General features: G+C 39.8%; 1 protein-coding gene across 6 annotated transcripts in view; it reads right to left on the reverse strand.

The window, feature by feature from the left end:
- ANKRD44 (ankyrin repeat domain 44) overlaps window positions 1-14284 on the reverse strand; it is a 344106-nt gene that overhangs the window by 111090 nt on the left and 218732 nt on the right. For all 6 annotated transcript variants that reach the window (XM_057301464.1, XM_034954727.3, XM_063595508.1 and 3 more), the window contains exons 14-16: window positions 11269-11409; window positions 9545-9625; window positions 6602-6713 (exon numbers count right to left, since the gene is read on the reverse strand). In XM_057301464.1, coding sequence (XP_057157447.1) covers window positions 6602-6713; window positions 9545-9625; window positions 11269-11409 — 334 coding nt within the window. The remainder of the gene's footprint in view (window positions 1-6601; window positions 6714-9544; window positions 9626-11268; window positions 11410-14284) is intronic.

Below are 14284 nucleotides of genomic sequence, written 5' to 3' on the forward strand. Positions count from 1 at the left end.
GGAAGGAAAAGGAAGAAAGGAGGAGGGAGGGTAGGAGGAGAAAAGGAGGGTGGGCCAGATTAACTTATTTTTTTGGTTGACTTTTAAACTGCCTTCTCTTTAAAACAAAAAATCTTCCTTTTTCTGACATCACTGAGTCCTTAGAAGTTTCCACATCAGAAGCAGTAATTCCTGTTCCTTGAACCTCTCAGTGCTCCCTATCCATCTGGAAGAAATTACAGAGAAATGTGTGCACATATGTGTATGTGTGTGTATGTGATGTCTTTATACCAGTTTGACATGTTAGTATAGGTTTTTATTGAAGAAGAAAACATGGAGGACCAGTTGCAATAAAATGAGCTGGTATTGGAAAGTAATCAAATCTAAAGAAAAGTCCAGGCCACAGAAAGGCAAATTTTCATTTCTTTTCTCACCTGCCATCTTCTATGAAATACCTTCCTAACAAACAGGACAGTTGCTATATACTTAAAAATTAGCATTGATGTTTTATCACGAAATAAAGCTTAGTCACTCACAGTGTATTTCACTTGTTCAACAACTTTTGGCACCTGATAAGTGCCTGACAGTATTAGAACCTAATGCCTTATAAGTTGATATTTAAATCCGCAAATGTTTAAAGGATAATAGTTTATTTTTCCTTAGAGCTCAGCATTAATTTTTTCCTGAAACAATGACTAAGTGTTTAGCTATTTACTGAACCAGTGAGTCATGGGTATAATCAAATAATACATTTATTCTCTTTTTCCCTATACTGGGTCCGATCTCCTTTATGAGGTTACTTCTTTTCCTGCCACTTCATGCAAAATCTCCAACAAATAATAAAGAGTTCTCTAGGCACTTTAGTTTAAAACATAATTTCATGTCAGCAATCAATACATCTGTTCCAGTATGACAATCACAGACTCCTAACATTGTTTAACTTATTAAAACTCCTTCCCGCCTTCCCCTAAAGTCTGAGTGGGTAATGAGACATGGCTGACTTCTCTGTTCCCCAACCTAGGGCTTCTCCTCCTCCTCATCTGCCTCTGCCTCCTCCAGGTCTAAAGGGGATAGGGAAAGGAAGACACATTAGGAGCAGGGACAATGGTCTGACTGGCACCCTTCTGGCAGTGATGTCTTCTGACCAGGCCAGATGTTTACAATTGTCCCTCTCTTAGATGCTGAATTAGGTTCTCCACCATCACTGGGGTGTCTCACCTGCAGTCCCTCTGCCTGGGTGAATGGACCTTCCTGCTGGTAACTTATATTCCCCTCTCCACACTAGGAATCCTGGGTCTCCTGACTCTTCCAGGCAGCCTTCCTGAGTGGGATCAAGGAGAACCCCAGGCTAGCTCTGGCCCTTGGCTCACATTTGGACATCGGGAAATATATACTTGGACCCATCATTTCTGAGAGTGGAGTGATTTCCCAAACACAGCCTTCTTCTTATTTAGCTGCCTGGCCAGCAAGTTCTGGTCAGAGCCATTTAGTCTTCAGATTTATCATATACCAGTCTGGCATGCTCCCTAAATTGTGTGGGACACAAATAAGATATCTAAGCAATCTCCCTGAAGCTTCCCTCCCTTAAGGTTGGGGTGAAGAGAAGGCATTCTATCTCCTCCACTACGAGGGGTGGTAGAATTCACAGCAGAGCTAGCTCCAAAGAAGGCTTCTCTCTAATCTCTAACTTCTTGTTCTTTCCAACTGTGACTTTAGAAATGGGGAAGGGGGCCATGAGTTGAAGCACCAGTATCTCACTTTGAAATGTGGAGGCAATGCCCCAGTGTCCTAGGCCCTCAACTGAAGGCAAAACTGAAATGTTCTATTTTAACACATCCTGTTGAATTGTTCTTTCATCAGCTGCCAAATTCATTCATGGTAAAGCCCCCAAAATTTTTTCTGCCACATTACAAAAAAAATGGAACATCTTATCATAAAAAATTGTCTATTCCACTGTTTTGAATATAGATTTACATCCAAATTCTAACTCAAAATTTGTGAACTTATATTCACATCTGAGAGGATGCCAGTGGTATCAAAATATCCATGCTCACCCCCACCCTCGCCCTTAATGAGAGTTCCTCATAGGATTTTATGTTTCTCTCCAACTGAATTAAATAGAAGAAAACACAAGACCAGCATTGTTGAGGTTTCCAGAGAACACTGCCCCTTGGCAGGCTGCCTGCTGGGAGGTCAGGCACAACCCAAGTCCTTCTCTTAGCAGGACCTCTGAGGAGAGAAAACAATCATCAGAGACTTGTTTGGAGCTGGGGTTCAAATGTACTGATTTTGCATTTTCTTGTCCTTAGATGACCAGCCAGTAGTTTTCCTTTTTTTAAATGCTTTTCTCTACCTGCTTTCTTAGTCTTGAGAGGCGTAATGACACATTGCCAATGTAAGTCCATATTATTTTTCAAAGAGATGGGGTCTTGTTCTGTCACCCAGGCTGTACTGCAGTGGTGCAATCATAGATCACTGAAACCTCAAACTCCTGGGCTCAAGCAATCTTCATGCCTCCGCCTCCTGAGTAGCTAGGACTACAGGTGCACATCACATCACCATACCTGGCTAATTTTAAAAATACTTTTGTAGAGACAAGGTCTTGCTATGTTGCCCAGGTTGGTCTTGAATTCCTGGACTCAAGCAATCCTCCCACCTCAGCCTCCCAAAGTGGTGGGATTATAAGCTGTGAGCCACTGCACCTGGCCATAAGTCTTATACAGACACATATATTTATTCAGAGCTGGGTGGTAATGGTTTTCTAAAGTCCGGTGATAAATACAAGAAACAACCTAAAACATTGAGTCGTTTATTTGAAAGCAGCATAATTTTAGTGTTGAGTTGCCCAAGACACAGTTGCTTTCAGTCTTTCTTCAGAGAATCCCAGAAGCTCCTAGAATATGTAAGTAGGGGCATTTGTCACCCCTACTTATTCCCACAGTTGAAGTTCAAGTTCATTCCTATCATTGAACAGGGGAGAAGATTCAGAGAAGCAGCCAAATTCTAAGTGATTTGGCATGAAAAAATCTCAGCCTGAAAGTAATCAGAGGCCTAGAGTTTTCAATCTCTCTAAGTTTTGTAGACAATTTACATAATTACATTGGCACACACATTTTTCCATTTCAATAAAAAAGCCTCAAAGATCTTTATGTTCATGGACAAATCTTTAATATTGTAAAAAATATATAATAAACCAATATAAACTCAAAAATTCCAAATAGGGGCATGATTTCTTGATTTTTCTTTTCAGAGCCAGTAAGAATACATTTCAGATAGAGGAAAAGGGAGGTCTGGAACTTTCCTTTGCCAATTCCCTTCCTCCACTCAAACATACACAAGAAGCTTTATTAGCCAAGTCTCCCCCACTTTGCTTTGATATTTTGAGCCCAATTGAATATGACTGATCACAGCTCTCAGTACATGTTTGTGGGCAGATTTTTGCTTGCACACATAGTACGAACGTCTTTGATCAAGACCAGCTGAGAATACTGGCCTAAATAGGTAGACTTGGCAGAATTCTCAACCTTGGCTATTTCTATCAAGGCTAAGGGGTTCATACTACCTTTTAGAAGTCTTTTTTCCTCATGGAACTAATTAAATATAAGTCTGTATAATAGAAGTAAAGTTAAAACAACTATAATAATTTCTGTTTCTTTTTGATTACAGCAAAACGGACTGAACACAAAGTAGTTTATAAATTCCATGCTTACGATCACAGACAGGAGCCACAAACCATGCATGCCAAAGTAAACGCAGACCAAGCTGAGTGTCAGAGTCAAAGAAAATATACATCAAATTTAATGATACATATTTAATGATATGTATAATCACTGTAATTGCTTGAGTAGACAGGAGGAGGCGCCAAAGACACATTTCATCAGCCTCACAAATCAGCTGGTCCAGATGGCCCCCCCACCTTCTTCAATCCTACTCCAGCGCCCAGAGGACAAAGTCCCTGGACCAGTAGTGAAGGCCAGAGGACCACACATACTCATTTACTCTCTCCATTCCCTCCACAGGCCAGAAGCATAGGCTGGGATGGTGGAGTCAAAAAAAGATCTCCTTGCACAATTCCTGCTCAGAAGCTCAAATAACCTATGAAGAGCTACCAGATGTGTATCTCTTTGTCAACATAACTCTAGCACAAAGCACAGAGTCAGGGACAATTTGTTAAAAGGATGACCCCTGCGAAGACGGCTATTTGTGTTGGGAGATGAGGAAGAAGATTGGCATGGCAATGTGAAAGTCTTAGAAATTCACCTCCTAGTGCATGTAAGTTAATTGGTTTGCTTTCCTAACATCTAATACCCAAGGAAATTGGAGTTTTAAAGACTGTTAAGATATTGGGTTCCTACCGAAAGAGGGAAAATATATGAGAAAAAGCATCCCCCTCAAAACCCCACTTCTTCATTTAATACTTGTTTTGGGGTTTTAAAAAAAACTTTTAGGTTCAGGGGTACATGTGCAGGTTTGCTATATAGGTAAATTTGTGTCATGGGGGTTTGCTGTACAGATCATTTTGCCACCCAGGTACTAAGCCTTTTACCAAATAGTTATTTTTTCTTATTTTCTCCCTCCTCCCACCCTCCACCCTTAAGTAGGCCCCAGTGTCTGTAGTTCCCCTCTTTGTGTCCATGTGTTCTCATCATTTAGCTCCCCCTTATAAGTGAGAACATGCAGTATTTGGTTTCTTGCTCCTGTGTTTGTTTGCTAAAGATTATGCCCTCCAGCTGTATCCATGTTCCTACAAAGGACATGATCTAGTTCTTTTTTATGGCTGCATAGTATTCCATGGTATCTATGTACCATACTGTCTTTATCCAGTCTACTGTAGATGGGAATTTAGGTTGATTCCATGTCTTTGCTATTGTAAATAATGCTGCAATGAACATACATATGCATGTATCTTTATGGTTAGAATGATTTATATTCCTTTGGGTATACACCCAGTGGTGGGATTGCTGGGTTGAATGATAGTTTTGCTTTTAGGTCTTTGAGGAATTGCCACAGTGCCTTCCACAATGGTTAAACTAATTTACACTCCCACCAACAATGTATAAACATTCCCTCTTCTCCACAACCTGGCCAGCATCTGTTATTTTTTGACTTTTTATTAATAGCCATTCTGACTGGTATGAGATGGTACCTCATTATGGTTTTGATTTGCATTTCTCTAATGATCAGTGATGCTGAGCTTTTTTTCATACGCTTATGGCCACACATATGTTTTCTTTTGAAATTCACTTAACACTTGTATCAAAGACAGGCCCTATTCCCTTTTCCCTCCTTTCAGAACCCTTTCCTCCTGTCTTATCTCCTGTTCTAATCCATCCACAGTTAGGTGAGCCAGCAGTGGGGATAAGATACCTGCAAAGGCCTGATTTGTGGTTCCACTCCTAGGGGAAAGTCCAGGATTGTTTTCAGGGTTGTGTTTTGTTTTGATTGGGAGGGGTTGGGGCATAAGAATGTTTTTAGCCTACTTAGGATCTTTGCTTTGTACAAACTACACCCCAGAGGAATTTTGGGATGCATTCCAAAATAGGAATACATAAAATTTTCTGTCCCACTAAAACCATTCAGGAAAGTGAGAGGAGAACTTTCATCCTGTGTTACAAACGGCTGACTGAGGTTTCTTTCCTGAAAGCAAACAACAGTAACACTTCTACCAATTATATTGATAATCCGGTCTGTTCGACTGACAGTGTAAATTAAGATCAATTAACACCTCCTCCTAACCGTTTTTGAATGTTTTATAATTGTCACAAATAGTCATCTCTTTGTAAATTACACAGGGCAAATGTTGATCTAATCAAAGGGGGGTAATTCATTTTCAGACAAAATTTGTGAAACCTTCTTATGGACAGGAAAAACTCTTACTTGAATAACAGAAATAATGGTAGCAAAATGGTCTTCCTGAAAAAATGAAGATATTGCATGCGATATGTTATTTCTATACAAAGAAGGTGTTAGGATAATTATCCTGAGTTTCTAGACTATGAAGGATTAAAGATGACTCACAAAAGTACTATAGAACAGCACACATTATTAAGACTACAATAACAAACTGTATAATAAAAGTTTGTTTTATCATGACAATTATGACATGGTTTTCATAGAGAAAACCAATTAAAGACAGCTGTGTCTTAAGTATATTTTGGAAGGCAGGCTCATAATATGTAGTGACAGTAGAAAGCCTTCACTCTGCCACTGATTACCACACACACACACAGACACACACAAACGCATACACATTTTGTGAGGAGCATTTCTTATATGGGATCTAAACACAAAGCCATATTTGCTAATAGGTCTATACCAACTTCCATGGCAATGCTGGTGTTAGGAGGCAGAAATCGTACTGCCTTATATCAATGACTACCATGCTTTTGTGCTGTGCTTAAAAGCCTTGGGTGGTGATGGGGCTCTAACCTGCAATGGAAGGCAGCATGGTGCAGTAGAAAAAACACTTTTTGAAATCAGAATTCATGAAATCCTGATTCATGGACCCACTTTTTACACAAGCCAGAGCTACAACTCTGGAAAAAAACAGTTAATGCCTCTGTGATTTGGGGTATGTGTGTGTGTGTGTGTGTGTTAGAGAAAACAAAACAAAACAACTCACCAATTCCAGACACTGCCTGTGCCCATAGGCGGCAGCATAATGTATGCTATTGTAACCTTCCTTGTCCCGGATAGATGGATTTGCATCATTTTGAAGCAGAAACTCTAGACATCTGTAAGTATAAAGATGAAGTGTTATTTTAGAAAACATCTCTGGACTGAAAAAGATAATTTATGTAAATCCTCCTATTATGAACGTTCCATGAAGTACTTTATGAGTTTGTTTCTTTAAAAATCCTACAGCAATGAAGTTTTATGTGTTGAAAATTGTGTGTGTGTGTGTGTGTGTGTGTGTATGTTTTCTGTAGCTATCTTTATTTGAGCTTAATATAGCCATTCTAGAATTCAGGAAAAGCTTTAGGAAAAAGAGGGTAATTACGATTTTTTTCTCCTCATCTTCAGGTAAGAACATCTGTTATCAAGATTACTGAATAGCAAGTTTTGGAGCTCCATGTTCAACAAAGTCTCAATAAAGAAGTGGTCAGTATCAGGGCAAGTAACAGGGCAACCTCAATAGGGAGGGGTTTACTCTTAACCTCACTATAAAATCAAAGGTTAGAAAATGAAAGTTAAAAAGAGTAAGAAAAAAAAATAAGACTAGCCTAAACAATAAAAAGATTAAAGGAATGGGTAAGCATTTTTAAAGAATGAAGAATTAACTTCATAACCACATATGAATAAAGAGGCTTAAATTTCACCATTAGGAATATAGACCTGAAAAATCAATGTTTAAAGCCTTTTCAGGCAGAGTTGTAATTTTTCTGAAAAAGCCACAGTCTTTGGAATGCTTAGAGGAAGGAGCACGGCTCCACCTTCACTGAAGAGCCCAAAACTCTAGTTCACAAGTACCCAGGAATGTAATAAGTTCTGCTCAGGGCCTACTGCAAACGGTCTAGTCCTGCTGGGAAAGAGGGAGTCACTAGTCAGGAAGCGCTGCTTCATAGCATCAGCATTATCCCTGTGGCAGTGGGACAAACATGTCTTTTAGAAGACCAAGCTGATTCAATTTCATACTCAAATCAAAATGTTAAGATTCTAAATATCAACCCATACATTAAATAAGACCTTCCAATAGAAAATTTCTATAGTTTACCCAAAAACTTTTAAATAGCATTTACCTATCTTTTGGTATAAGGCAAAACGAAAAAAGTCAATTACACATAGGGACAATTAAAACAGACACTTCAATTTCTAGAAAAACTGATGAAAGCCATACATTTTTAAAAAACCAAATACCCACATGTCAATAATAAATCAAACTATTCTTAGAGTCTTGCTATTATTCTCTCTTCGGTCATTTGCACCTTATAAGGAAGGAAGTTCTTTTTTATTTTGGTAATTAAATGCCCATGGAAAGGATCCCAGGTATGACTCACTGTAAATTGAATTTGACTCTTTAAATGAAATCACTCAATAGGAATAACATGCTAGTGGACACACAATTCCCAATTTCTGAATGGATTATATCCTAAAAATCAGTTAATAAATTGAATTTGTAATATAGCCAAACTATATATACTAACAACAGTATTATTATAATAAAAGTAATGTAGAATTTGCATATTCTCCACATTGTTTGTAAGGAAAACATGCATTCCGTGTTTTCACTGGGAATGCCTAGTTTTTTTCTCTTCCCAGAGCCTAGTAATTTTGGCAATTAAGATGCAAAGCCAACAGATGCACATGAGGTCAGAGGCGTATCTGGATACAGGGAGTGGCCTCCCTTTGCATAGAAGAACTCTCAGGCAGCTGGTTCCCCCTGCCCCCCTACCTTTCTTGTCCCCTCCCTCTCCATCAGCTTGTCTGGCTCAGGGCAAGCTTGCAGTTCACTGTAAAAGGAAGCGTTTGCTGCGGTGGCTTAAGATGCTAGTCTTTTAATATTGTTATTTTAAATTTGGGGGTATTAAAGCAAAACTCTGGTCATTCTACTTTATTCACTGCTGCATTTCCTGTCCTCATCCCAATTACCATCGAAGTTAGGTCCCACAACCTGCATTGGAGCCACACTCTCTAACTACCTTTCCACAACAGTCTGGGCATGGGAGGAGCACAGTGGAAAACCCTGGAGTAGACACAGGCATTCAGGCCACAGAAAAACTGGCTCCTCTAACAATGGAAGAATAAATAAGTTAACAACGATGTGCCTGCAGACTTATAGAGCACCATATCCACTGGATTCCACAGGGGTGAGGCACAAGGAGTGGGTACCAATTCGTTTGTTTGTTCATTTACTCAACAGCTATTGAATATTGACTATGTGCTAGGCACTGCACTGAGCACTGTAAGCTTCTCACTGTGACCTGTGGTGCAGAAAAGACTCAGAGGACGAAGCTGTAGAGGTTCCCGTGCATCTACAGCCCTGAGTGATGGCAGGCACTCCCACTCCTGCCACAGCAAAGACCTACGTCTCTGTTAGAAGCCAGGGAGAGGCAGGTGGGATGAGGGGCCCAGGAGCATCCTTTTGCAGGAGCAGGAGGCTCTTCCTAAATTGATGTGTATGTGGGCTGGGGGTGAGGGGAAAGCACAAATGGTTATTTCACACCGAAGTATTAAGACCTTTTAAAATAGAATCTGCTAAATAGATGTCCCCAGGTCATAAGAGCAGAACCTAAGCCTCTGAGAGGAGGCTTTGTTTGTCTTCCTTGGTACATGATGCATCGCAGTCAGAAATGATATTTAGGACACCAGGTCCTAAAAACTGCTGACCAATCACAGTGGTGGCTGAAGCAAAGCTTACAATTTTAGAAAGTTCCCTGTGTGAAAATAGCAGAATTGAAGGCTGTATTAAAACGAATAGTTTCTTCCCCATTAAAGGCAAGCCCATATCACTTCCTCAAGATCCCAAGTGAAACCCCAAAATAGTAAGGCAGGCAACGTGGCAACTCAGAAAAGCAGAAGAAGCGTCAGAAATGGCACCTTGTTCTTAAGCTGAGAAGAAACTTACAGTGTGGCTTCCTTTTCCTTCAGCTCCCTGGCTCTTTCAAGTTCTTCTGAATTTTCATGGGCATTTCCTAAGATAGTCTTACTTCTCAGCATAAAGGATAGAAAAAAAATTGCAATTAATTTTTTAAATGGCAAAGCTGTTAATGGTTTTGGTGCAATTTATATCTCAATGATTTTTACCCCAACCCAAAAGAAGTAAGCACCACTGATTTTCATTGAAGATATACATGGTTCTCTCCAAAGCCATCCAGTAAATCTATTCTCTCCCAAGGATCCAACTGAGAATATGATTTCTTAAAACTTCCACTTAAGTATCAGCAATTAAGGTAACAATCAAGTTGCCCACCCTTCTATAAACATCCTAAACTTCCCAAGTAAAGAAGTGAGTTAGCTAAAACTTCTCTGACTCCTACCACATTCCCCACTGCCTCCTTGCCAACTCAGCATCTCATTTGTCCAGAAATGGGGTCCTATTCACTCTTCATCTGCCAGAACAATTCTTCATCATCCAGAATTCCTTTTCCAGCTCTTAACAGATGAAGTATATTGTTTCCCCACCCTTTTCACCACCCCCAATCTATTCCAATGAATTGCCTGGAGCTTGGCACATAGTAGATGCTCAATAAATGTTTGTTAAGCAATGTCTGTTTATAACCTGCATGCCTAAGGGATCAGAATGCTACACCTGATATTATTATTTTGATTTATTATATAACTATGAAGAGGAAACAAGCAGTATTTTTCAAACTATGGATCATAAGCCATTACTGAATTGTGAAATCGACTTAATGGGTTGTAGTCAGCAAGATTTTTTATCTAATGAAACAGAGAAAATGTCAGAATGCATCACACATGGTAAAAGTAAATATGATTTTATGAAAACTTTATTTCCATTTTACATACTATATAAACTATATATATGTGAATGTGCATATGGGGTCATGACTGTAAGATGTTACTTCTCACTGTGGGTCACCATCTAAAAGCCATTGCTCTACAAGAGAAGCAATTACCACTGACCCAGAATCAATTCCACAGCACAAGGCAGCAAATAATTCAATAGTTCTTCAAACAAGGTCATCAAAAAGTATTCCTATGAAGGAAGCCCTTCCTTAAGCTTCTAAGAACAATTTCATCAACTGTGGGCATCTCTCCAACCTTTTTCCCTTTAACTAGTTCACTTATTTCTGTTTTCTATTCCTACGCACTTAGAATCCAAACATGCCCTGAGCAACCAACTTCCTCTCCTCTACCTCCTGAAAGGGCATTCATACCCAGGTTTGGAGCAATGGTGCCTAGTTTACATGTACTAATGCTGAATTTAAAGGCTGTTGGGATTATGCATGGGTGGATGTTTTTGACATATGACATATATATTAGCAAATGTAAGTTTTATAGGAAATGAAGCATTTAAGTGGTGACGATGAAAACTACGGTATATGTCAAAATAAATTACAACAGATTTTGAATGAACCATAAACCTGAGCTTGACAGCTCCACTTGGGATTCAACCCAAAGAACAGAGAAGTAATTGTGCAGTGACACGTAATAATCAAACATAAATTGACCAGAACAGGAAAGCCCAGGTTTGGAATGAAGCAAATCTAACTCTTTTGGATTAGTCTAACTCTTTTTCCATGAGGCGGTATGAAGAAAACTTAGCAATCCTTCCCCACCACTCCCCAACCCTGTTCCCAGAGGAAGCATGAGCAATGCTGTTTTTACTTTCTATCCATGTCTGATGCAGCGGCATAATGCAAAGCTGTGCGTCCCCAGTCATCTGTTTCATTAACGTTGGCCCCTGTGGTCACTAATGTCTCAATACAGTGGAAATGACAATTCGCAGCTGCATAGTGCAAAGGGGTCCTGAAAAACAAACAGCAATTTATTACTCCATTCAGTCTAGAAAACAGGCCTGTTGTTGGCACTAGCACTGGCAGCAGTATGCCTAGGGCGTGGAAAGCTCTTGGACTCTCAGAGTGTGTGGAGGCCAAAGTCATGCCTTCCTTCAACTATACAAGTTAGGTATCCCTTATCTGAAATGCTTGGAACTAGGAGTGTTCTGGATGGTTGAGCATCTTTTATTCAAAAATCCAAAATTCAAAATGTTCCAATATGCATTTCCTTCGAACATTTTGTCAGTGTCCCAAACGTTGCAGATTTTGGAGCATTTCAGAGTTTGGATTTTCAGATGAGGGGTGCTTAACCTGTATAAACTGGAAGTGAGGCTACAAAGACAGTGGCTTCAAACAAGGCCATCTACCATGGATCTGTCCTTTCTTTTCCTTCCTAGAGCCTATCCTAGTTCAGGTCTATGTTATTGCTTTTTTGGATCATTGCAAGCCCATCCTATTGGCTTCCTTAGCGCTAATCAAGTGTCCATAATTTCTAGTTAATGTAAATGAAGAATTTTTTTTAAGGCGCAATACCCACATATAACAATCATGTTCTAAAACCTTTGGTTCTCTCTACTAACCAATACTTGATTCCTCAGCCTAGAATTGAAGACTTTCCAAAACTGGTCCCAATCTCCTTTGATGGGGTATCTCTCTCCCCTAGATGTACCCATTAGGATAACCAAACTGGATGACTTGAGGCTTTCTGGATCATGTCCCTACTTCCCCCCCTACCTTTGTCCAGGTTGGTTTAGCCCCAGGAGTGCCCATTCACGAATCACTTCCACCCATCAAAACCCCACTCATCGTCTTGTCCCAGGGGCTAGTTCTCTTTAGTTTGTCTAAGATGGCTTATCTACTCTCTGGGTCTGTCTTGAGTTCTCATCACATATTGCCTTGATTTTAGCACTGGTGTATTGTCTCATCCTCCCCACTGAACTGCAAGCTCCTTGAGGGTAGGGATGTTGGTTAATGGGAAGAACAATGCAGAATCCAAATCCAAATCCAAATCAGAAGCCCTGGGTTCTGGCATTGGCAGATGTGCAAGCTGGCCTAAATCACATCCCCTCTCTGGGTCTTGACTTCTTCACCCTTATTTCAATAAGAACTTTTAAGCTACTGTGCCCTACCTAAGGTCCTTCTAGGTCTAAAATTCTGTGTATATGTGTAAATCATTTAGTTTCTCTCTCATTAGTTGGTTTTTCTCCTCTTTAGTTAAAAAAAAAAGAAATTTTAAATATTTTACCTATTGGATTGCATATGTTTTAATTAGACTGAAAATTATCAGGTAACAACCTCATGACAGAGCCCAAAGATAAAGGCTGTAAGGTCCTTCTAGGTCTAAAATTCTGTGTACATGTATAAATCATTTAGTTTCTTTGGACTCAGCTTTCTCATCTATTAAAAGGGGTAACAGTATCCCCACATACCTCATAGTGTTAGTATCAGAAAACACAAGCACCTCGTAAAGGGCAAGACTACAGAAATATAAAGTAATTTGCTGTACATTACTTATTTTTAGCTCCCGATTGTTCAGCAGTTTTTCTGGTATGACCAGCTGATAGTCAAAGAATAATAAACAAATGATCAGTTTTCAAGTATAATTATTTCATATTTTATAGTCAACTTATGGGCTCTCTCACTAGTTGATTTTTCTCCTCTTTGGTTCAAAAGAAAGAAATTTTAAATATTTTACATATTAGATTGCATATGTTTTAATTAGACTGAAAATTACTAGGTAAGAACCTCACGACGGGGCCCAAGGATAGGGAGAAAATGATACCCAGTTCTTGTCCTGAGGAGACTCACAGTCAGGTGGGGATGTCAGAGACATGTGAACCAGAGCAACTCCATCTTGAATAAGGGCTGGGTAAAATGAGGCTGAGACCTACTGGGCTGCATTCCCAGATGCTTAGGCATTCTAAGTCATAACATAAGACAGGAGGTCGGCACAAGATACCGGTCATGAAGACCTTGCTGATGAAACAGGTCGCAGTAAAGAAGCCGGTCAAAACCCACCAAAACCAAGAAGGCAACAAGAGTGACCTCTGGTCATCCTCACTGCTACACTCCCACCAGCCCCATGACAGTTTACAAATGCCATGGCAACATCAGGAAGTTACCCTATATGGTCTAAAAAGGGGAGGAATGAATAATCCACCCCTTGTTTAGCATATAATCAAGAAATAACCGTAAAAATGGGCCACCAGCAGCCCTTGGAGCTACTCTGTCTATGGAGTAGCCATTCTTTTACTTCTTTACTTTCTCAATAAACTTGCTTTCACTTTACTCTATGGACTCGCCCTGAATTGTTTCTTGCGCAAGATACAAGAACCCTCTCTTGGGGTCTGGATGGGGACCCCTTTCCCATAACAGGGAGAGACACAAGGAGTGAGAGTCCATAAGAACAGTGTGAGGTACTCTGCAGTCATGAAGGATTAGGGTGCTAGGGGCGCAGAGAAGAGGGGCATGCCATCGGTGCACAAGGAGGTGTCACTGACATGAATCTGAAAGGGCGGGTAGGAGTTGCCTTAGACAAGTTGGTAAGAGGAGAAATTTGTGGCAACCCCAGAGAAGGAGGGTACATGTAGAAAGGAAGGGTAAAGAGATGCAATGGGAAAAAAAATTATATATATACATGAAAAATATATATCCATGTACCAGCTAGCATCATGGCATCATTTACTTACATAAAGGACCATTAAGGTAAGAAGAGTTCTATGACCCATTGGTGGTGTGTGTGCACTTAATGTTTTAAACATGTCTGAAAATTCATCCGAAGATGAAATGTTCAATACATATAATAAAATATTCTAGATCTTAAGACTAGGATTTATGTGTTCCAC

This window comes from Pan paniscus, chromosome 13 (genome assembly GCF_029289425.2).
Source record: "Pan paniscus chromosome 13, NHGRI_mPanPan1-v2.0_pri, whole genome shotgun sequence".
NCBI classification, from domain to species: domain Eukaryota; kingdom Metazoa; phylum Chordata; class Mammalia; order Primates; family Hominidae; genus Pan; species Pan paniscus.